We start from the raw sequence: 24155 nt of genomic DNA on the forward strand, positions 1-24155 counted from the left end.
GTTTGGGGACAGGAGGGTTCTAGGTGGGACAGGTGGAGAACTGGAGTTGGGGATTTAGGCAAATGTAGAAAGTGTGTTTGTCACAGATACATCCTGGCAACAGAATCCATCATCTAGAGGAAATGTAAAAGGGAGAAGGGAGGAGGGGACGAGGGTCAGTGATGCTGATGGACAGAATTTGAGACAGGTCAGGAGGAGAGAGTAGAAGGGTTACAGGAGGCCTTGTGGCTAGAGCCTGTTAGAGCCTACCAACAGGAGGTCTCCCTGAGTGACTGTCATTTCCTTCCTGAGATCAGAAGAGCCTTTGTAGGTCACTTTTGTAGTGACCTGGATATTGACTGCCCCGATGCTCAAAATAGCAAAATTGTCTTCAGACGTAGGTGTGTTGCCCATGGATTGAGCTACGCTCACCTGGTCCTTTGTGATGTTACCCCTTTGCCCTGTTTGGAATAGAATGTTCCTTGGAAATGCCCTTTGTGTGTCCCCTTCTCTAGTTCTGTTTTTGGGTATGTCCTTCCTAGCTGTCAATCAACCTGCTGACAGCAGACATCAGGAAACTAGACTCAGTCCCCTGAATCCTGAGCCCTTTCCTCATTTGAATGGCTTTACCTCAATAAAAGGATTAAGCAGGAGCTTACTCTCTCTCATTCTGGGGACCCTTAAGATAGGAGGAGCTCTCACAGGACCCCCAAAGAAAAAGGTATCTTATCTCTTGTGTGTTTATTTCACGTAGCCATTTCCCTGGAGTGACCCTGAGTGTTTTTATTGCAAGGAACCCAACAGGAGCTGATGCCTCCTAAGACCATCTCTGAGGAGGACAGAAGGACAGGAGGGCAGGAAGGAAGTACCCACACTGCTTGGGCCTCGGAGCACCAGTACTCTGAGTCTCACCTGAGCAAAGTCAGTCTGCAGCCAGAGTACAGGGGACCCACACTGGTGTTCTTGAACAAGGGTCCGAGCTGTGGAGGAGAGACGGGGGGAGTGGGTCAGCTGAGAGGTGGGCAATGGCACCATTGGTGGGTGTGAGGGTCTTGGAGGATACAGGTGCATCAGAGGGTGGGACACAGGCAGGCTGGCTCCAGTGGGCAGGACCAGAGTGGGACAGGCACTGTGCTCACCAGGTGCTGCAGGACCTTCTGAGTGGTGTTGAAGGTCAAGGACCCTGGGGGCTGCATGTTGTCCTCGTAGTGCAGGTTGGTGATGGTGAAGTTGAGGGTGAAGGACTCCAGGGGAGGTCCTGAGGCTGAATTAGGGAAGGGAGAGGAGAGGTCCCCTGAGTCAGTCTGGGGTGGACAATGGGGGCAGGCAGGGTCTGTGGCCATGGGCCTCACACCAAGGAGCACACTGCATGAGGATGTAGGAATGGCTGAGGGTCGTTGGTGCCTAATGCCTAAACCAAGCCTTGATTGTCACATGCTGCAAGTAAGAAGGGAAGCATCTGGATACTACAAAACTCTGATGAAAAGTTTATCACACACTTCTATTTTTTATTAATTTTTGCACCTACTTTTATCTATTTTTCCACCCGAACAACATGTAATGACCTTGGTGTGTGTCCAAGCAACAACACATGGTGATCAGAGCTAAGCCCTATCCTACTGGCTTTCCAGCCTGTGACCCGGATCCTACCCTCCCTGACAGCTGGAGATGTGGGCAGGGGTCTGCTGCTTGTCCCCTGGAGGTCAAGGGACCATGACAGGGTCACTGTGGACTCACCAGTGGGAGTAGTTGCTGTGGCCTGGTGGGTGTAACCTGCAGCAGGAGAGGGGGAGAGAGGTGCGGGTGAGAATGAATATGAACTTGTGAGTGGGTAAGGATGAAGCCCGCCCAGACGTGGAGGACATGTCTCTACCCTACAGCACAGCACGGGTGGCCCCTGCTCACCATTGACATAGAGACTGTTCTGGTCCAGGGTGTAGGGGCCCAGCTGGGTGATGTTGTGGGTCAGTGGGCTCAGCTCCCAGTACAGCTTCTCTCTGTCCAACTTGTGGCCCACAGGGTCAGGATGGTAGGTGCAGACAGCGTCCACCCTGGTGGCTGACCCATCCTTCTCAGACCTGGAGAGAGAGGGGGGATGAGTGCGTTTTCAGAGAAAGGTGCAGAGATACCTCTGAGTAGGGCAGAAAAGTGACAGAGAAAATGAGGAGACCCTGGAAAAGTGGGAAGCCAGCCTGGTCTCTTGTCGACTGACTTCTGGACGGCCTCCCCCTGGGAGAGGGGTTGGCTGACTCAAAAATGTTCCTGAAGGTGGAGAATAAAAATCCCACTCATGGCTTGGGGACAGGTGAGTTTCAGGTGGGACAGGTGGACAAGTGGAGTTGGGGATTTAAACAGAATTTGAGACAGGTCAGGAGGAGAAGGGGAAGGGTTAAGGGAAGCCTTGGTGCTGGAGCTGATGCCTCCTGAGGCCATCTCGGTGGACAGGAAGGACAGGAGGGCAGGAAGGAAGCACCCACACTGCTTGGGCCTGGGAGCACCAGTGACCCTAAGTCTCACCTGAGCAAAGTCAGTCTGCAGCCAGAGTACAGGGGACCCACACTGGTGTTCTTGAACAAGGGTCCCAGCTGTGGAGGAGAGAGAGGGGGAGTGGGTCAGCTGAGAGGTGGGCAATGGCACCATTGGTGGGTGAGGGTCTTGGAGGATACAGGTGCATCAGAGGGTGGGACACAGGCAGGCTGGCTCCAGTGGGCCGGACAGGAGTGGGACAGGCACTGTGCTCACCAGGTGCTGCAGGTTCTTCTGAGTGGTGTTGAAGGTCAAGGACCCTGGGAGCTGCATGTCCTTTTCGTAGCGCAGGTTGGTGATGGTGAAGTTGAGGGTGAAGGACTCCAGGGGAGGTCCTGAGGTTTCATCATGGGAGAAAGAGGAGAGGACCTTTGAGTCAGGTCTGGGTTGGACAAAGTGGACATATTCCTTACACCAAGGAGCACATTGTTTGAGAAGTTTGCAATGGCTCACGGTCCCTGGTGCCTAATGTCTAAACTAAGCCTTGATTGTCACATGCTACAAGAAAGGAGGGAAGGGTCTGCAAGCTACAAAGCTCTGATGAAATAGTTTATCACACACCTCCATTTTTTAATAATTTTTGTACGTACTTTTGTCTGTTTTTCCACCCAAACAACATTTCATGATCTTGGTGTGTGTCCAGGCAACAACACAAGGTGATCACAGCTGAGCCCTATCCCACTGGCTTTCCAGCCTGTGACCCGGATCCTACCCTCCCTGACAGCTTGAGATGTGGGCAAGGGTCTGCTGCTTGTCCCCTGGAGCTCACGGGACTGTGACAGGGTCACTGTGGACTCACCAGTGGGAGTAGTTGCTGTGCCCTGGTGGGTGTAACCTGCAGCAGGAGAGGGGGAGAGAGGCGAGAGGGAGAATGAATATGAACGTGTGAGTGGGTAAGGACGAAGCCCGCCCAGACGGGGAGGACGTGGGCTCTACCCTACAGCACAGCACGGGTGGCCCCTGCTCACCATTGACATAGAGACTGTTCTGGTCCAGGGCGTAGGGGCCCAGCTGGGTGATGTCGTGGGTCAGTGGGCTCAGCTCCCAGTACAGCTTCTCTCTGTCCAGCTTGGGGCCCACGAGGTCAGGACGGTAGGTGCAGACAGCGTCCACCCTGGTGGCTGACCCATCCTTCTCAGACCTGGGGAGAGAGGGGGGATGAGTGCATTTTCAGAGAAAGGTTCAGAGATACCTGTGAGTAGGGCAGAAAAGTGACAGAGAAAATGAGGAGACCCTGGAAAAGTGGGAAGCCAGCCTGGTCATCCTGTGCACGGACTTCTGGATGGCCTCCCCCTGGGAGAGGGGTTGGCTGACACAAAAATGTTCCTGAAGGTGGAGAATATAATTGCAACCTCATGGCTTGGGGACAGGTGAGTTTCAGGTGGGACAGGTGGACAACTGGAGTTGGGGATTTAGACAGAGTTCGAGACAGGTCAGGAGGAGAAGGGGAAGGGTTAAGGGAGGTCTTGGTGCTGGTGCTGATGCCTTCTGAGACCATCTCTGTGGAGGACAGGAAGGAGAGGAGGGCAGGAAGGAAGCACCCACCCTGGTTGGGCCTGGGAGCACCAGTGACCCTAAGTCTCACCTGAGCAAAGTCAGTCTGCAGCCAGAGTACAGGGGACCCACACTGGTGTTCTTGAACAAGGGTCCGAGCTGTGGAGGAGAGAGAGGGGGGAGTGGGTCAGCTGAGAGGTGGGCAATGGCACCATTGGTGGGTGAGGGTCTTGGAGGATACAGGTGCATCAGAGGGTGGGACACAGGCAGGCTGGCTCCAGTGGGCAGGACCAGAGTGGGACAGGTACTGTGCTCACCAGGTGCTGCAGGACCTTCTGAGTGGTGTTGAAGGTCAAGGACCCTGGGGGCTGCATGTTGTCCTCGTAGCGCAGGTTGGTGATGGTGAAGTTGAGGGTGAAGGACTCCAGGGGAGGTCCTGAGGCTGCATCCGGGGAGGGAGAGGAGAGGACCTTTGAGTCAGGTCTGGGGTGGATTTTGCGGGCAGGCATGATCTGTGGTCACAGCCTGAGATCAGGGAGGATCTCACTGGAGACTACAGCAATGGATTAGTGTCCTTGGGGCCCAAGCCCTGCGCCACTACTGTGTATCTCATTCAGTCCTTGAATCCTACAGGTAGGGAGGGGAAGATGTGGAACCTCTAAAGCTTTAAGGAGACAGTTGAACATCTAATATTTTATTTCTGGTAATTCTATTGAATTGTTCATTTATTACTTTCATCTCTCCACCCAATTATCTTTCAGTGGCATTTTCTCTATTTCCAAGGAAATATGCCCAGAAGTGTCGAACGACACGGTGGTGATAGTATGATTGCAAGGACTTCCCAGCCTGTGACCTCAACTTCTTGCTTCCTGGACCGCTGGCGATGTGGTCAGGGCCTGTTGCTTCCTTCCCTGGCTGTGGGACTTCGGAGGGCCACTGACTACTCACCACTGGTCGTGGTCATTGCAGTCCGGTGGGTGTAACCTGCAGAGAGCCAGAGAGAGTGAGTGTGAGGAGGTGCTGGGAGGGGAGGAGGACTGAGGACGCTTGGAAGGGGATGCTGTGGGCTCCACCATGCAGCAGAGCAAGATGGCCCTGCTCACCGTTGACGAAGAGACTGTTCTGGTCCAGGGTGTAGCTGCCCAGCTGAGTGACCCCTTTGGTGAGTAGGCTCAGCTCCCAGTATAGCTGCTCTCTGTCCAGCTTGGGTTCCAAGGGGTTAGGATGGTAGGTACAGACGGTGTGCACTCCTGTGGCTGAGCCATTCTTTTCAGACCTGGGGGAGAATGGTGAGGAAGAGGAATGAGAGCCTTTTCAGGAAAGGGGCCAGGAATACTGCCACCAAGAAGGGAAAATGACAGAGGCAATTTGAAGGCCCGCAGAAGGGTGAGAGTTCAGATACAGGTTCTCTGAGGGCACTGGCTTCTGAACAGCTGGCCACTGAGACAGAGTTGGCAGGTATGAAAATGGATCCTGAATTTTAAAGATGAAACATGCCACCTCATGGCTTGGGGACAGGCAGGTCCTAAGGTGGGACAGGTGGAGAACTGGAGTTGGGGATTACAGCAAACGCAGAAAGTGTATTTGTCACAAGATACATCCTGGCAACAGAATCCATCATCTAAAGGAAATGCCCTTCTTGTAAAAGGGAGAAGGGAGGGTGGGGACAGAATTTGAGACAGGTCAGGAGGGGGAAGTGGAAGGGTTAAGGGAAGCCTTGGTGCTGGAGCTGATGCCTCCTGAGACCATCTCGGTGGAGGACAGGAAGGACAGTTGGGCAGCAAAGAAGCACCCACACTGCTTGGGCCTCGGAGCACCCGTGACTCTAAGTCTCACCTGAGCAAAGTCAGTCTGCAGTCAGAGTACAGGGGACCCACACTGGTGTTCTTGAACAAGGGTCCCAGCTGTGGAGGAGAGAGAGGGGGAGTGGGTCAGCTGAGAGGTGGGCAATGGCACCATTGGTGGGTGTGAGGGTCTTGGAGGATACAGGTGCATCAGAGGGTGGGACACAGGCAGGCTGTCTCCAGTGGGCAGGACCAGAGTGGGACAGGCACTGTGCTCACCAGGTGCTGCAGAGTCTTCTCTGTGCTGTTGAAAATCCAAGACCCTGGGGGCTGCATTTCCTCCTCGAAGCGCAGGTTGGTGATGGTGAAGTTGAGGGTGAAGGACTCCAGGCGAAGTCCTGAGGCTGCATCCGTGGAGGGACTCAAGAGGTCCCCTTGAGTCAGGTCTGGGTAGACATAGTGGGTAGACAGGGTCTGTGGCCATGGTCCTTAAATCAGGGACCCTCTCACTTTAGAATACAGCCAGCCCTGGGAGTTCTTGGGTCCCAACCCCTAAATCAGTTGTGGTCCATCCTGGATTATCACACACTGCAGGCCATGAAGGACCAATCTGGAAACCAGAAAGCTCTGATGAAAGAATTTTTTAAATACTTATATTTGTCCATCAAATTCTGCACCTGCTTTTTTCCGTTCATCCACCCAAATTACACTTAATGACCTTGGTGTATGTGGAGGCAATGACCCAAGGTGATCAGAGCTGAGACCTATCCCACTGGCTTTCCAGCCTGGGACCTGGTTCCTGTCCTCCCTGACAGCTGGAAACGTCCGTAGGCAGGGGTCTGCTGCTTGACCCCCCGGAAGTCAAGGGACTCTGGCAGGGTCACTGTGTGGACTCACCACTGGGAGTAGTTGCTGTGGCCTGGTGGGTGTAACCTGCAGCAGGAGAGGGGGAGAGAGGGGAGTGGGGAGAATGAATATATGAATTGTGAGTTGGTAACGACCCAGGCAGCACAGACTTGGAGGACGCCCCGGGCTCTACCACACAGCAGAACAGGTGGCCGCTGCTCACCATTGACATAGAGACTGTTCCTCTCCAGGGTGTAGGGTCCCAGCTGGGTGATGCCGTGGGTCAGCTGGCTCAGCTCCCAGTACAGCTGCTTTATGTCCAGCTTGGAGCCCACGGGGTCAGGACGGTAGTTACAGACTGCGTCCACCCTGGTGGCCAATCCATCTTTCCTGGGTCTGGGTAGGAAGGGCGAGAGGAATGACAATAAACAGCTCTTCATGGAGGGGTTCTTTGGTTCTTGGGGACGGGGGAGGAAGGGGCACTGATATGAGAAGCCTGGCAGCGAGGGGAATTAGGAGACCCAGAGCCTCCAAGTGCAGTGATTCTGGCCACTCCGACTGCGAGAAGCGCTGGTCTGGGGAGAAACATTCCGTCATGAGGCAGAAACCTGTGTCCTCATGGCGTGGGCCAATTGAGCTCCCACCCGAGGCAGGTGGAATGTGGAACTGGACTCAACCAAGCAGTCTTAACAGAAATTTCGGGCAGAATTGGAAGCCTAAGTGAAGGCCCATCCTGTGGAACGCTCAGAGGGGAAAGTCTTAATTTAGAAAATGTGACTTGGTGGGGTCCCATCCAGCTCCTGGACTTTGCAGAATTCCAGGACTTATCAGGGAGAAGGTGGTAGAATCCGAACACATCTTGGTTACCCAGAGGGTGCCGTCACACCCGAGGATGTCCAAAAGGGAGTGCAGGAAGAAGATGACCCCATTGCCCGGTTTGGGAACACGTGGGACATCTGTTGGCTGTGGCTCTAAGGTCTCACCTGAGCAAAATCACTTTGCAGTCAGAGTACAAGGGACCCACGCTGGTGTTTTTGAACAAGGGCCCTAGCTATGGAAGAGAGAGTAAGAGATTAGGAGACGCATGGCTCCGTGCTCATCCTTGATAGGGGTCGTGATAGCCTCACTGAAGGAGGCTTAGGGTACGGGGAGAGGGGAGTGACCAGTGGGAGGGGCAGCAGTGACTGGGCGGGGCTTGAGGGATGCGGGCAGGGCAGGAACGAGTGGAAACCGGGGGCCGGATGCTCTCACCTGGAGCTGCAGAGCCTTCTCTGTGATCTTGAAGGTCAAGGACCCTGGGGGCTGCATGTCCTCCTTGTACTGCAGGTTGGTGATGGTGAAGTTGATGGTGATGGACTCCAGGGCCAGTCCCGTCACTACAGCAGGGAAGAGGAGAGGGGAGAGCCCACACTGAGTCAGGCCTGGGGTGGATATAGCAGGCAGGCAGGTCTGTGGCCACAGGCCTGATACCAGTGACTGTCACACTGGAGACCAGAGCAGTGGACGAGGGTCCTGGGGGCCTAATGCCTGAATCACCAGTGTGGCCTATGCTTGTTCATCACATACTGCAGGTAAAGAGGGCACAATGTGGCAGTTCTTATTTGCAGCAATTCTAATGAGTTATCCTGTTATTTCTTTCATCTCTCCACCTAACTATCATTCAGTGACATTTCTCTGTTTCCAAGGAAATATGGCCAGGAGTGTCCAATGACACGGGGTGATAATATGATTGCAAGGACTTCCCAGCCTGTGACTCCAACTTCTTCCTTTCTGGGCCACTGATGATGAGGTCAGGGCTTAGTGCTTCCTTCTCTGGCTGTGGCTGGGGGACTTCAGAGGGCCACTGACTACTCACCACTGGTCGTGGTCATTGCAGTCCGGTGGGTGTAACCTGCAGAGAGCCAGAGAGAGTGAGTGTGAGGAGGTGCTGGGAGGGGAGGAGGACTGAGGACGCTTGGTAGGGGATGCTGTGGGCTCCACCATGCAGCAGAGCAAGATGGCCCTGCTCACCGTTGACGAAGAGACTGTTCCGGTCCAGGGTGTAGCTGCCCAGCTGAGTGACCCCTTTGGTGAGCAGGCTCAGCTCCCAGTACAGCTGCTCTCTGTCCAGCTCTGGAGCCCCCGATTTCTGGTGGTGGGTGCAGAGCACGTCTACGCTCGTGGCGGCGCCTCCATTCTTTGGCCTGGAAATGGTGGGGTGGGTAACCAGGAATGGGTTGGGGAGAAAGCATGCTTGGAGCCTGGGGCTGGGACAGGAGGCAGCGTGAGGAAATGAGAAGCCTGGTACAGAGGCAAGAAGCCAGAGTTTGAGGATCTGGTGGCTCCTTGGTGTTTCTCAGCCTGTGGAAGGAGGAATCTGGGAACGCAGACAAGGGAACCACCTGATGCGTTTCTCTGGCAGAACCACAAGAGTGCCATAGGCCGCGTCAGAAGGCCCTGGATGCTGCTTGTCCCCACCCTGCGGCACGCCCTTCCCTTCACCTCCTGAATCCAGGCCTCGCCTCCGGCGCCCTGTACTTCATGATCCATTCCCACCAAGGCTGCAAATTCTCACTCTAGCTGCAGATCTTTTCCTGTTAGACATTTGCTGAAATCCATCCATGGATCTCTCCCCTCGGTGAGTGAATTCCTGATGTCCTGCTGTGAATCTGGGCACATCCACAGGCTGCCCCACTGCTGTCCACTCTGCCCCCTTCTGTGCGGCTAGGATTTCTGCTCTGCCTCTGGCTACATTTTTCCCACCTCCTTTCCCTGCAGCAGACATGGGGCATCACCTTCCCCTCCAGGTCAGAGCATCTCGTTTCCTCCTTGACTCGCCACCCTTCCCTCCTCTCGATACGTCAGCAGTCTCTCTGGGCCTGTTTGTCAGCCATAAGATGGGCATCATGTAATAATACGGGGTACTAATGTAATAATACGGGGTCCTGCGTTGTGAGGACTGAAGCTGTTGGTATAGACACGGGGCACTGTGGCTCTTCTCAAGGAAGAGGCCAGGCAGCACTGTGGGGAAAGGCACATGCTTCCCCTAGACGTGAATCCTGGTCCTGTACCTGGCAGGTCCTTAGTTCTGGGTTTTCAGTGCCTTTTCTGTGCCTTGGCTTCTCATTTGTAAAATTGGGATAATTATCAGGATGTTGAAAATCTGGTGCTTCTAAACCAGGGGCAACTTGTACCCTTGGGGGACATCTGGTAAAGTCTGGAGTCATTTTTGGTTGTCCCAACTGCGGGGGTGGGGAGAGGATGGGGTCCAAAGGCATCTAGCTTGTAATTTAGAGGCGAAGATGCTGCTCAATGCCCTATGATGCAGAGGACAGCCACCCACAATACGAATGGCTCAGAATCTCCATGGTGCCAATGTGGGAAGACCCCAGGTCCTTCACCCCAGTGTCTGGCACATACTAATTGCTTATTTTGCATTGACCTTCAGGGAAAGATAGATGTTGTGGGCTACATTTCCATGCTGTAAGTGTGTTCTTTGTAAAGAAGTTTGGTTCATATTTCCAAGTTGCCCGTTTCCTCAGTTTGTTTCTAGGAAATACCTAGGAGACTTGAGACTCAGGAAGATGGGAAGGTCTGGACAATGGTCCAGGGTGGGATAGGAATTCAAGGAGAATTTCCCAGGAAAGGGCCAAGTCAAAGGGAGGACTTAGTCCTAATGAATTACACATAAGAATCTCCCAGGAAAGGGCCAAGTCCTAATGAATTACACATAAGAATCTCCCAGGAAAGGGCCAAGTCCTAATGAATTACACATAAGAATCTCCACCATGTCTCCCTCCTGGACATCTTCTCTGGAGATTTTACCTGAGAGAGATCAGTCTGCAACCAGAGTACTGCAGGCCGACACTGGTGCTCTGGAAGAGGGACCTGAGCTGTGGATAGAAGTGAATAGAACACCTGAGTGGGAGGGGCCCGTGACGAATGGGTGGAGCTATGACGAGTGGGCGTGGCTAGGAGAGTGGGCGGGGCAGGGGGAGTGGGTGGGTCTCTCACCAGCTTCTGCAGAGCCTTCTCGGTTTTGTTGAACCTAACAGAGCCTGGGAGCTGCATATCCTCGGCGTAAAGCAGGTTGGTGATGGTGAAGTTAAGGCTGAATGACACCAGAGCAGCGCCAGAGACTGCTGTGAGATTGGGGGAGAAGTTAAGCCCCAGGTTATACTGCGAAGTAGATTTGGGGGTTGAGGAGGACTCCAAGTCCATATCCCTGGTACCCAGTGTATTCACATCTGGGATAAGAGATCAGAATGTCTCTCCTCCAATAGGAGGAAATGTCTCTCCACTTTATTTTGAAAGACACCACCACCACCACCAACAACAACAACGACAATGACAATAAGTAGCAGCAATAATAATAATAATGTCGGGTAGAGCTCACTCCCTGCTACCCCTTGGTCTTAAGCACTCTCCATCCAGTATCTCATGTATTCTCTCACACAATCCCTGGAGGTGAGTCCTATCACTGACTGCTAACTGCCAGAAGATGAAAATCACGTTCAAAAAATTTAAATCACTTTCCCAACACCCCACACTATTTTAGTACATGATAGTCTGTTCCACGAGGGATCAGGGGCGTTTGTTATGCAGTAAAAGCTAACTGATACAACCCTTCAACAGAGAGCAAAGCTTGGATGTCAGAGACTCTAGGGCCTCAGGCCAAGGCTGAAAACCTGATGTCACAGAGCTCTCCAACCTAGGGATGGAACTCAACTGCCCTGTGACAAGGGTATAGCCTGAAACATTCATCGTTCCCACACTGTCTCCTTGCCTTGACCTCCTGTGCATATTTATTACCCCTTCTCACCTAATCAGGAGGAAAGCAGACATGGAGACAAGGCTCCTACCTGTGGTCAAAGCAGTCGAGGTTCCCAAGGAGAGGGGGGAAGACACAGCAGCTGGGGAGGAAGCATGGGAAATGAGTGCCATGTTGCTTCGTCACACTGGCGGTGCCAGAAAGAGGGGCCTTGGTGCCCAGCCTGAGTCACAGAGGAGAGCTGGGGGTGGGGCTGACCAGGTCCTGAGGCTTCCCTCCTCCATGAGGGACTTTGTGGGATGTGACCAGCTGCCCCCTCACGGGGCAGTGGAGGTGTGGGGCCATTGGGGGTCTGAGCACTTACCAGGGGCCGTGGAGGTCAGGACTGGCCTGGTGAAACCTGCAGAGAGTGAACAAGAATGAGGAGGAAGGCCTGGAGGGATGGACCACTGGTAGAAGCTGCCATCAGAATGACCCTGGTCAGGGGGTGGCTTCCCTTCTAGATGGTGTGTGGTACTCTCTGCAGCCTTTCTCGGCTGTCATCCACCTCTCTCTGTGCATGACTTAGCCCTTGGTGAGGAAGGAGAATCTCACGAGGAAAGGAGGAGAGACAGAAATCCAGAAGCAGATGGATTTGATGTGTCCTCTAGCCAGAGATGAGTAGCCACTGGGGTCCCCCTCCCCCCCGGGTGCCGGAGGAGACCTCATCGCTGCAAGATGCTCACCATTGACATAAAAGTGGTCTCTGTCCAGGATGTAGGAGCCAAGCCGGGTGACACCATGGGTCAAGCGGCTCAACTCCCAGTAGAGCTGTTCCCTGTCCAGCCCGAGTCCCCCAGGGTCAGGATGATAGGTGCAGATGACGTCCACTCCAGTGGCTGTCCCACCTTTCTCAGGCCTGGAGAGGTAAGGACATGGGGTGAGGATGGGGCAGAAGGGCATCCTTGGTTGGACATCTTTCTGTCAGCCCCCTTGGATGGAGAGGCCTGCTAATCTGCCCTCCAGGTCCAGGCATGAGCTGCCCTCAAGAGCAGGGGCATCCCTGAGCCATAAAGGACCAGAGTGGATGTTTCATCTGTTTTGACTCCCGAGTCTCCCACTTGTACTGAACGGATAATGCCCTGACCATGGGGTTGGAGTGTCATGGGATTCAGAAGTGATGAAAAATATCCATCCCTGGTGCTGGCCATAATACAGGTGCACATTAATTAATTAATTTCTTAATTAAACAAATATTTACAAAGGACCCACAGTCGCTGGTGAGAATGAACAGCCAGCTCTGAACAGAAATGCGTCAACTCTTGGAGAGTGGATCCAACCCAGTTTCTGGGTCTGACCATCTGAGCATGAGACACTGCATAGCTCAACTTTTCAGTGACCACAGATTTTCCATTCCTGTCTCATTGGGGCAGCAGGAAAAGTGGGCCCTGAAGGGAGAACCTGTAAGGTTCACTATATTGTCCTGCCAGAGAGCATGATCAAGGACAGAGTGTCCTTTGTATCTCAGAATGATGGAATTGACCTTGAGCTAAGCAGATTCTAGTGCTGGTCTATTAGAAGCTTGATAAAAGTGCAACATTAGTCATGTTGTCTGGAAATATTGCACCTGGTGAAAATGACTAGACCTTTTTCTGGGAGGAACATAAATGGACCTCCATCCCTTGCAGGAAGGTCTGACTTGGAGCTGCCTTGGGTGTGTTGACCTTGTTAGCTAGGTAGAACCGCTTGGTTTTCCTTTGGGATGGGATATTTCTAAGTCAAGGCAAATCCATTGGCCACTGAGGCCTTGATTCCTTGCATATGAATTGTCACCTGAGATGCTGAGAAGAATGACAACCCTTGGACTATCAAAAGGGCTCTCTCAAAAATGAAACACCAGACACTGCCCTGTTGGCCCTGTCCTTATTCTTCTAAGTGAAATGGAAGCCAAACGGCTTATTCAGGTCTTGCAAGTGTGACTGTGGATTTGAGATGTTCTACAGAGACCAGCACACAGGACTGGGAGGAGGGCGACAGGAGCCTGGGAGGTCTTGGGTGCTCTCAGGGTTGTACAGGTGCAGAGGTGGCACCTGAAAGTGAGCACATTCCTAAATTTGGCGCCCTGAGACCTCTTTTGTTTCACCTGGTCCAGAACCCGGCCAGTGCAACCTGCCCATGCCTTACCACCTCTGCTAAGGCAACACGGAAGGGAATCTCACCTCAGTAAGGACAGTGTGCACCCATCGTAGAGTGAACCGATGCTGCAGTTGGTGAACAAGGACTTGAGCTGACGAGGAAGGAGAGGGTCAGTGAAAAGATGAATGTAAAAGGAATGGTAATTTTAAAATACAATATTTAAAAATTATTTATTTTCATGCCAGGGATTGGCACATGCTGAGTAGGCACTCTGTCACTGAGCTCCTCCTCAGCCACTGTTTATTATCTTTCATTTTTTATTTATATCTGCTGACTGTACACATTAAGGGGGTTTAGTGTGGTATTTCTTTTTTTTTTTTTTTTTTAGTTGCTGATAGAACTTGATTTTTGTTTATTTGTATGTGGTGCTGAGAACCGAACCCAGTGCCTGACACAGGCTAGGCATGTACACAGCAGGCAGTGACCAAATCCAGCCTCTCTTTGTCCACCCCCTACCCATAAGGCACATCCTTCCCACCTCGAGTAACCACTGTTCTACATTCAGGTTGACTGTTCAGCATCCACATACAGGATGAGAACATATGTGCTTGTCTTTCTGTGTCTGGCCTGTTTCTCTTTACATCATGTTTGCCAGGTAGTTGCACATGACAGGATCTCATCCTTCCTTATGGATGAGTAATATTCCATTGTGTGTGTACGTACTTATGTATTTATGTGAGTATATGTGTGTGTATACATATAGGTGTACATAATATCAAATATTTTTTACCCCTTCATCTGTTGATGGGCACCTAGGTTGATTTCATATCTTAGCTACTGTGAATAGTACCCCGATAAATATTGTTTGCAGATATCTCTTGGGTATGCTAAGTTCATTTCCTTCAGATACATGCCCAGGAGTTGTATAGCTGGATTATACAGAACTTTTTTTTTTTTTAATTTGTGGGGCAGTTCCAATTTCTGAATCCTTTAAATCTTCCAAAATTGAGCAGGGAGATTCAAAGAGGGTGGGTGGGGGGAGTTGAGAAAGAGGGGTGGTGGCTGGGGGCTCTCACCAGGTGTTGCAGAGTTGTCTCTGTGGACTGGAACCTCACAGAGCCGGGCTGCATGTCCTCCATGTAGGGCAGGTTGAGGATGGTGAAGTTGATGGTGAAGTGCTGCAGGGTAAGGCTGGCAGCTGGGGTGGAGGAACCAGAGGGGGAAGGGTCATGTCCTGGGTCAGGCCTGGACCAGATAGGGGGCAGAGGGCTGCAGGGACACAGCTCTGCCTGCTCAGCCGGCCCCATGGCCTTGGAGATGCCAGGAAGGGGAGCTTGCACCTGGACCTGTCCTGGGTGTGGATCCCTGTGGGAGGGGGAGGGAGGGTGGGGAGTGGGGGAGGCTCTGTGTTCTATGCCACACGGTCCCCAGCTCCGGATGCACACAAAAACCAGAGAGTGCAGCATCTGGGTGTTTCATAAACAGGTCAAAGATGACGCCTGTATTTTAGTCCCCAGATTTTTTTTTAAAAAAATATCTATTTCTCTTCAGCAGGCTTGGATCCATTCACCCAAAAGCTTGCCAGCATCTCTATCAAAGTTTTACACATCCTGTTGTTTCAACAAAGCCAAAATAAGCAAATTTTAGCCATTCAGAACCTGCTTTCTTTGTATACTTGAGGAAACCATCCCTAACATCTCCTGGATATCAAAAAGGCAAATTCTATGGCTATAAACACCCTAAACTTCTGTTCCCCTTCAGAGCGCTCTGACTTAGAAACTCCACTGCCCCTCTCCCTGAGGAGTTCCCTTGCCTTCCTGAGAAGGGACCCCTGACCCTAATTCCAGATGGTCCTGTTTCAAGGGACTTCCCTTGCATGCACACTGCGTGTTGCTGCCATCTAGTGTTCATATCTTGCTTTCCTTGATCAGTCCCCCAATTCCGCCCCCTCTACTGGTTTAGAGGTCAGAACAGGTGACAGTGGGGATTTAAGGGATACTTGCTTGTATTGGCTTGAACTAATTTCTTTCTCATACCAGGGTATAGTAGAGGACCTTCCCTCCAAAATCTCAGAAATTCAGCAAATAATTTTTTCCTAATTTATCAAAGTTGCTGATTTCACAAGTCTTATATTTTGGCTAATTCCTTCCAATTATATTCTTCTGTAACAAGATGTTGGAAGTAATTAGACAAAGTCAGATCGTGGGATGAGATTTTGGTTTGCTGTCTTTAAAAGTCAAGGTTGTGCCAGACATGGTGGTGTCTGCTGTTAATCCTGCACGACTCAGAAGGCTGAGGCAGGAGATCACAAGTTCAAGGCCAGCCTGGGCAATGTAGTGAGACCCTAAGCAACTTAGTGAGACCCTATCTCAAAAAAAAATGTATATATGTAATGTATGTATTTGTGTGTGTGTATATATATATGGCTGAGGATATAGCTCAGTGGTTATGCACCCTCGGTTCAATCCTTGGTACTCCCCCCACCCCAAAAGTCATTGTTATGATTTTTAAAAATGGGCTGCTGAGTAGGACTTGTGTACACTAAAAGATACATGAAACACTAACATAATCAATATGAGAAATTTGGAACTTCAATTTTGAAAAAGGCTAATTATGAAAGAAAGACATTTGAAAGAATTTGAATATGGCATGTTAGATGATATGGATGCATCATCGTCATTTTTTTTAAAGATAGGGATTTCTTTAAATATTTATTTTTTACTTTTTCGGTGCATACAACATCTTTATTTTTATGTGGTGCTGAGGATCGAACCCAGCACTCCACGCATGCCAGGCGAGCGTGTTACCACTTGAGCCACATCCCCAGCCTCATCGTCATTTTTGAAGCGTGATGTGGTTATCTAGGACAATGAACTGATATTTTTCTGATTCTTACTGACCTATTTAGCAGTGAAGCATTGTATTATGTGCTATTTTCAAATGGCTCAGACCAGAAAAAAAATTCTGTTGACATCTACATGGTCAGTTCTACAATGCTGCTTGTTTTGAGAGCATGTTTTTTTTTTTCAGGCTCACTGATATCTTAGGACCTAATGTGAACATAATGTAAATTCCACATCTGCTTATGTGCAGTTGCAATTGCAGGACACACAAGTGAAATACTAAGTGCAGGAAATCATGACCTTGCACAAAATGGCTGGCACACATATACATATACACATGCGCATACATGCACACACCTCTAAGACCTGCTGGCTTCCTCCCTGCCCCTTTGTTAGGAGGATACTGAGATTATAAAAGAAAGCCATTTGAAAGAATTTGAATATGATGGCTACCATTTCTGCAAGGGTGCTGACCCCTTTTCTGCAGTCCTACAGATAGGAATTCTCCTCTCTGAAGATGGAACTTTGTCTTATTTCAGATAACTTTCCTTCCACCACCTGTAAATAACCCACAAGTTTCGACCCCACGGATAAAGTGCGGTACTTAAGTGTGGTATCTGCCTATTTCCTAACTCTTTAATGTATGTGAGACCGTGATGTTGCATTAGATTCTGATCTACTTTGTTGCTGACCATATTTCCAAGTGTGGTATCCCAATCCCATTTTCTCCATCTGCCCTGTGTTTTTCACCATGTGATAATTTTGAGGAACTCCTAGGTCATGTTATAGCACAGCTTACTATGTACAAGAAGCAAACGGGAAGTCAGAAACTGTTGAATCCCAGGGTGGACAGTATGGATGCTTCTTGGGCTATTCTTTGAATGTTTCTTGTTATTTTTGGCAATTTCATAATAAAATAGTTGTAGGGGTTGGGAACAAATACATAAAATATTCATGAATACAGAAACAATCTCATGGTTCCTAGATTTTGGAGAAACGGAACTCTCCTTAACATTCCACTTAAAGGAAAGGACCATATTCCCTGCATAGAGCCAGGGAGAGGATGTATGTGTATACCCGCAGCAATGCATTCAGAAAGAAGCAGCAAGGATAGTCTTATCTATTCAAGAGTAGTATTCATGAAAACAAGCGGTTGGGCAGTTGGCTAATGGTCTAAACTCTGGAAATGATCTTTTACTGACTTGGTCTCTGTCGCTCAGGCCACTGCACAAATCTATTCTTGGCAAATAGGTTGGCTGGCTTGTGTTCCTCCAAGGGTTGGGGAAGGATTTAGAAGTGAAGGTCAGCTATAGGTTTCAGAAACAGGTCCCAGAGAATGACTGAGGATGCTGAGTGCTGGGGACCTGTGTTCAAGGAACTCTCAGGGTCCTGGGAAGACCCTGTCAGCCACGTCAAGAGTCAACCTTGGACTCCTGAGACAGGTTACCTACTCCACCCCTCCTACTGCCTGCTGTGATTAGAGACACCACTGGAACCATCTTCGGAGAGGAGAATCCCTATCTGTAGGACTGCAGAAAGGGGTCAGCACCCCTGCAGAAATGGTGGCCTTCATAAAAGCTGGGGTGAAAAAAAAACCTCATGTTTGAAGTAGGGTCTCTGTTACCTTGGAGAGAGCAGGAGGGAAATGGCCAGGCCCGGGGCTTTTTAGGGAGGAAGACCCTGTTCACCCCAGAGTGGAGGTGGCGTCGGGTGTGAAGTGGAGCCTGGGTTCTGGCTTCTTTCATTCCAAAGGACAGGGACTTATAGGGATGGTGGAGACCTACAAAGCCTCAGAATACTCACTCCTGGTGGTGGTGGCCATGATCTGGTGGGTGTAACCTGTGGAGATAAAGAAAGAAAGGGTGAGGAGGGGAGGGACGAGGGAATGGGAGGGGAGGACATGGCTGGACCCTGCCACACAGCAGAGCAAGATGGCCCCTGCTCACCATTGACATAGAGACTGTTCCTGTCCAGGGTGTAGGGGCCCAGCTGGGTGATGCCGTGGGTCAGCTGGCTCAGCTCCCAGTACAGCCGCTCTCTGTTCATCCCCAGGCCTGAGGGGTCTGGGTGGTAGGTGCAGACGGCATCCACTCCAGTGGCCGTTCCACCCTTCTCAGATCTGGTGAGGACAGGTGGGGGAAATGACAGTAAATGGAATGTGTAGGGCAGAGGCAGTGGCCATGATAGAGAGGTGAGAAGCCAGACTTAGAAATCTTTCTGAGGGTGCTGACTTCCAGCCAGCCTGGGACTGTGAGCAGAGTCACAGATTGGAGAACTCTTATTCCAGGTAAGATTCAAACCTACATCCTCATGGCATGGGGACAGGAGAGGTCTCACCCGAGACAGGCGAAGACCTCAAGTTGGGCATTCAAGCAAATGAAGAAAATGTGTTTGTTTTGAGAAAAATCCTAGGGACAGATCTGAAATCTAAAGGATAAGTGGTTCTTTTAAAAGGGTTGGAGAATTCAGAAAGATGACCTAGGGAGGGGTCCAGCCCTGCTGCTGGATTCTGCAGAATTCCGGCACAGGTGGGTGGTCCTGGGGAAGCAGTGGGATAAGGAGACATTTTGGTGCTGGAACCAGTGCCTTCTGAATTCCACCTCTGCTGAGGACATCCAGAGGCAGGGCAGGAAAGAAGCCAACCAAATTCCTGCGGCCTGGGAGCAATTGGGAAGCCCTGGTCTGCTATCTAAGGACTCACCTGAGCAAAGTCAGCCTGCAGCCAGAATACAGAGGGCCGATACTGGTGTTCTTGAACAAGGGCCTGAGCTGGGGAGGAAGGAGAGAGAGGTCAGGAGAAGGGCTGAGGGAACAGGGGCGGGGCAGACGTGAGGTGGGCGGGGCTTGCCCCTGCGGTAGGAGGGGGAGGTGGGTGGGTCTTCTTCCAAGGGCGTGGCATTGCTCAGGTGGGTGGGGCAAGAAGCAGAGGGCGGGGTTCTTACCAGCTTCTGCAGCACTCTCTCGGTGATGTTGAACTTCCAGGATCCGGGTTGACGCATCTCCTCCTCGTACATCAGATCAACGATGGTGAAGTTGATGGTGAGCGGCACCAGCAGAGAGCCCGCCGCTGTCGTGGTGGCTGGAGAAAGACACCCACTGAGTATTCCAGGTCTGTGAAGCTGCGTGTGGGGCATCTCACACGTGTCTTCAAGCACTGGGGAGGGTCTTCCTCGAGGGGGGATGGAGGAGACCCCGGACGTCAGCATCAACCGAGAGCCATGAGTGGGGGACTCGCTCCGGGGAGATAAGTGCTTCCTCAAGCAGAGAGCACGCGCGCCTGACTCTCCAGGTGACTAAAATTCTGACCGTCTCCTCTCCCGAGTTTCTGTTCAGCCCCGATCGTTTCTCTGAGATCCACATATTCATTGATTGAAAAAATATTTGAAGAAACAATCTTACTGCATTTTTACACCCAAGACCCTGTTTTAAATGCTTTCTTTACGGTGAACTCAGGGTTTTGGAGCGGGACAGGGTTACCATGCCAACTTTACAGAGGTGAAAACTGAGTCAACAGGAAGTTAAATAGTTTGCCACGAATCCCCCAAGGTCTAAATGGCAGAACCTGATTTGAACCCAGGCTTCATGGGCCATGGACAGGGACAATGACAGCCCAGTCTGCCTGAGGGGTCAGTGGTCGGAACACTCTCTGGAGACTTGAGCTGATGTCTAACTACAGACCCGGGTCAGCAATGAGGCCAGCTTATCCAGGGCCTCCGCAGGGCCAGGGGTGGTATGGAAATCCACCTTGGGCCCGTGGAGAGCAGAGCCTGCCCCAAACCCTAAGTCGGCGTGACCTGCAAGAAGGTGGCTTCCAGGTCTATGCGTAGCTCACGCCAAGTCCTTCTTTCCTGGAATTGAAAACTCAGCCCACAGACAGAAGCTCCGACATGCTTGCTAAGCTGTCGCCAGAGCCTCTGAACACACTGTGAGCCAGCCCTTGGCTGCACACGCACCTCTTTCTTTTCTGTTTTCCCTGTTGGGAGCCCATCAAAGACCAGGGCCATTGCTATTCCATTGATGCTACATTATTAAAACCTTAATATGTCCTTGTCCCATGGATAAATGAACCGTGCCTCCCACTGGCCCAGGACCCCTGAGCTTTGCACGGGAGGAGTCACCCACAGGAAGCTCCTACCTGTGGAGATTGGGGCCGGGAGTGCGGAAGTCACCGGGGGGATGACAGAGGCCATATCAGCTGAGGAGAGAACACAGGGAGGCACAGGTGGTGAGAGAAAAGGTCTCCCCGGCCAAGGAGGGCCCATGAGGGAACCCTAAGGCCATTTCCTCTTCTGCTTCAAGCTTGTGGTGGGCATTTCTTTTCTGGGCTGGGGAAGGACTGGGGCTTTCTGGGCCCCTTCCTTCTCTGGGCACATGGGGTAGAGGACAGGTGAGCGAATGGATGGGCTCTGAGGCAGACCAGTACTAGGACCCAAGTTACTCACTCGTGGGGACAGGAGTCAGGGCCCAGTGCGTGTAACCTGAAGAGAGAGAAGGAAAGAGAGACCGTGAAGACGGGAAGGATGGGGACTGGGGAGAACAGGCAAGAATCTGGGGCCCCATGGATTTCTTTAAAAGTCATATTTAGAGAGTGCTCTCCACGCACAGACCATAGCCAGATCCCAGAGAATACAACTGGAGCATGGGGAGAGTTCCTGGATTAGGTTCATGCAGTTCACGTTTCTGCCGTCTGTCCACCCCACCCCACTGCCCTTCTCTAGGAGTCTGATCTCTCCAGAAAAGCTCTGCGTATGCAGGTCTCTGTGTTCTGACCCCAGGGCACACAGCCTGCCATCAGACCCAGGGGGAAGGCGCACTGCATTCGCAGCCCCACTCACCGTTGACATAAAGGCTGTCCTTGTCCAGGGTGAAGAAGCCCAGCCGGGTGATGCCCCGAGTCTCACGGCTCAGCTCCCAGTAGAGCAGCTCTCGGTCCAGCCCGGTGCCAGTGGGCTCAGAGCGATGGGTGCAGATGATGTCCACTCTGGTGGCTGACCCGTTCCTCTCAGACCTGGGTGGAGGGAGGCATGGTGATAGGGACATGTGAAAGATGGATACTGAATGTGGCTTACATGAATAATAATACCTGGAAAAGTCACAAGCCTTTCTCAGATGGAGAGGGAGAGAGAGAGAGAGAGAGAGAGAGAGAGAGAGAGAGAGAGAGATTTCTAAAATTTTCAATTGCTCAGTTGATAAGGTGGGTTGGGACTAGAGCTGCCACCAGCTTTTTCGCAATCCACACACAGACAGAAGATCCCTTATCTTGAGACGCTCTGTACTAGAGTGTTTCAGAGTTTTCCAGATTTTGGAATATTTGCATAGACTTTGCAGGTTGAGGATTCCCAATCCTGAAATTGGAAGTCCCATGAAATTAAAAAGTGTTTGAATGACAATACGACACTCAAGCAGTTTCAGATTTTTGAGCATTTGGGATTTTCATTTTTAGGGATGCACTATCAGACCTGTTTTCCCATCACCCCACTCCCAATATTAAGCAAAGGGAGGAAAAAAATGGACCAACAGGCCGGCAGCCCGAGGCCTGGCAAATCCCTCAGGCACATTACTTTGGAGCCCTTTCAATACAGGTTAAGAAATGTTCATGCCACAAAGATTGTTCATTTTTGCATTTAAATTTTTTCTGAGTATAGAATAATTTTGGAAGTTGCTGGGCATTCACTCCTGGGGGATGTTCTACATGTTGGTTAAAACCAGGAAAAAAAAAAAGCCAGAATAGAAAACTGATGAACAAAGACTGGGGAGAGGGCTCAGCCGAGAGTTGCCACCCTGGGCAGGTGGGGAACAAGGTGCAGTCAGGGACTGAATCCGGGAGGCCAGGGGGTGTGAGCAGCCACCGCTGGGCATCTCACCTGAGTGAAGTCAGTCTGCAGCCAGTGTAGAGGGGGCCGATACTGGTGTTCTTGAACACAGGGCCAAGCTGCGGGGGAAGAAGAGGGAGGTGAGTAAGAGGGCAAGGGCCCTGCAAGGTGGGGGCAGGCAGCTGGCCCTCGGCTCTTACTATGCGCTGCAGGATGGCCTCGGTTGTGTTGAACTTGTCGGATCCTGGATGCCTCATGTCGGACACGTACTGCAGGTTTGTGATGATGAAGTTGAGGGTGAAGGGCATCAGGGCAGGGCTCACGGCTGCAACGAGAGAGTCTGTCTTGAGCTGGCATGAGCGCCCTGTCAGCTCCCCTCCAGCCTGCCCCGGCCTGCACACAGGGCTCTGACCCTCGCCACCAGAGCTCCACACAGCTTGGTTCCAGTGCATGCAGGGACCACCACCTACATCACATCCAATCACTCTTTCCATTGGGAATTGGTTCTTCTCTCAGGAGCTCTGATTTGGAGGTACCCAAAGTCACCCTAAGACTTACCCCATGTTGACCCAATTATGTGACCAGGCTCATGTCCAGCAATTTCCTTTCCCTCCCCTCCCTTCCTTTTCTCCATGAATATTTATTGAACACCTACTCTACACCAGGAGGCATGGTCATGGCATTGGAACAGAGTCCTGGCCAGGAAAATAGAATCCGTGTCCACTATTTCAAAAGAGGGAGCTTAATAGAAAAAACAACAACAATAAAACACGGAAAGGGTCACAAAGAGATTTGCAGAGCCAGGAAGCCTCTCATCCCATGGGACTGAAGGGACAAAAGCACAAGAGGGTGGCACACCAGATGTTGCTGAGAGCATGGAGGAGACACAGGCCTTGCTGGAGATGCTACAGGAAACAGAGGGGGTGGGGGAAGAAATGCCCTGGCTCATCTGCAGCCTTGCCCACCGCGGTCCCACCAGTGCCTCCTACTGGTGAAACTAGCAGGGACTCAGCAAGGAACCTGGGAAAGGTAGTTTTTAAGGATCAGAGGATGGGAAGGGTGGGGAATGAATACATTCCTAGAAGGGGGAATGGACCTGTGAACAAATAAATACAACAAAAGTGTTATAAGTACAGATGGCCCCTGACTTATGATGGGTTTCGACTTTATAATGGTGCAAAAGCCATATGCATTCAGTAGAAAATGCACTGTGAGTTCTTTTTTTCCTGGGCTAGTGGTGTGAGGTATGATACTTTCTCAATACACTCAAAATTTCATTATAAAATAGGATTTGCCATAGATGACTTTGTCCAACTGTAGGTTAGTGTTATGTGCTCTGAACACATTTAAGGTGGTCTGGGCTCAGCCAGAATGCTCGTAGGCTAGATATATTAAATGCATTCAAGTTGTGATATTTTCATCTTATGATGGGTTTTTGGGATGTAAACCCATCCATCCTAAGTCAAAAAGCGGTAGTACCGAGAAGGACTTAAAAACCTCAACAGTGTACGATTTAGTTGAAAGAGTCGGACGAGCAGACAAGGTTCCTATGAAAACTTTGCATTTGTGTGAAACCTGAAGGAAGAAGAGGAGTCAGCTGTACAAGCCGATGGAGGGAAGTGCTTCATGCAAAGGCAGAGCAAGTGCAAAGCCCAGGAACTTGGAAAGAGCTTGCTGTGTTGGAGCAATATCCACATTGCAGCAGAAGGGTACAGGAGGAGGAGAAGTCAAAAGGGCATCAACGATGAAGTCCTTCAGGGGCCTGTGCATCATGGCGAAGGAGCTATTTCATCATAATAACAACGTGAGGTGGGAGGAAGGTTTTGCCTTGGAAAGTGCCACGCTCCGATGTAGAGTTTAACAAGCTGCCTCTGGTCACTGGGTGGAGAACAGGGGCAAGAATGCAAGCAGGGAGGCCCCCCTGGACACCACTGCTGGTGTCTGGGACAGGCAAGGTGGCTGGGAGGACTGATGGAGTGGCAAAGAGAATGAAGGACCGGGCTAT

The 24155-nt window shown here is 51.2% G+C and overlaps 1 protein-coding gene across 1 annotated transcript in view; it reads right to left on the reverse strand.

Moving 5' to 3' along the window:
* LOC308645577 (mucin-16-like) overlaps nt 1-23920 on the reverse strand; it is a gene marked incomplete at both ends in the record, with an annotated part of 57354 nt that extends 33434 nt beyond the window's left edge. Inside the window, 36 exons of the mRNA XM_081287782.1 lie at nt 892-959; nt 1119-1243; nt 1717-1752; nt 1885-2057; nt 2497-2564; nt 2722-2840; nt 3305-3340; nt 3474-3646; nt 4091-4158; nt 4317-4441; nt 4948-4983; nt 5103-5275; nt 5836-5903; nt 6063-6229; nt 6681-6716; nt 6853-7025; nt 7613-7680; nt 7881-8005; nt 8485-8520; nt 8640-8812; nt 10434-10501; nt 10623-10750; nt 11744-11779; nt 12105-12277; nt 13578-13645; nt 14571-14692; nt 18141-18176; nt 18284-18456; nt 19039-19106; nt 19280-19416; nt 20473-20532; nt 20780-20815; nt 21173-21345; nt 22202-22269; nt 22351-22475; nt 23758-23920. Of these exons, the coding sequence (XP_081143908.1) occupies nt 892-959; nt 1119-1243; nt 1717-1752; nt 1885-2057; nt 2497-2564; nt 2722-2840; nt 3305-3340; nt 3474-3646; nt 4091-4158; nt 4317-4441; nt 4948-4983; nt 5103-5275; nt 5836-5903; nt 6063-6229; nt 6681-6716; nt 6853-7025; nt 7613-7680; nt 7881-8005; nt 8485-8520; nt 8640-8812; nt 10434-10501; nt 10623-10750; nt 11744-11779; nt 12105-12277; nt 13578-13645; nt 14571-14692; nt 18141-18176; nt 18284-18456; nt 19039-19106; nt 19280-19416; nt 20473-20532; nt 20780-20815; nt 21173-21345; nt 22202-22269; nt 22351-22475; nt 23758-23920 (3680 nt within the window). The remainder of the gene's footprint in view (nt 1-891; nt 960-1118; nt 1244-1716; nt 1753-1884; nt 2058-2496; nt 2565-2721; nt 2841-3304; nt 3341-3473; nt 3647-4090; nt 4159-4316; nt 4442-4947; nt 4984-5102; nt 5276-5835; nt 5904-6062; nt 6230-6680; nt 6717-6852; nt 7026-7612; nt 7681-7880; nt 8006-8484; nt 8521-8639; nt 8813-10433; nt 10502-10622; nt 10751-11743; nt 11780-12104; nt 12278-13577; nt 13646-14570; nt 14693-18140; nt 18177-18283; nt 18457-19038; nt 19107-19279; nt 19417-20472; nt 20533-20779; nt 20816-21172; nt 21346-22201; nt 22270-22350; nt 22476-23757) is intronic.
* Between the last annotated feature and the right edge of the window lie 235 nt (nt 23921-24155).

The sequence above is a fragment of the Spermophilus citellus genome (assembly GCF_964194105.1).
Source record: "Spermophilus citellus genome assembly, chromosome: 3".
Lineage (NCBI taxonomy): Eukaryota > Metazoa > Chordata > Mammalia > Rodentia > Sciuridae > Spermophilus > Spermophilus citellus.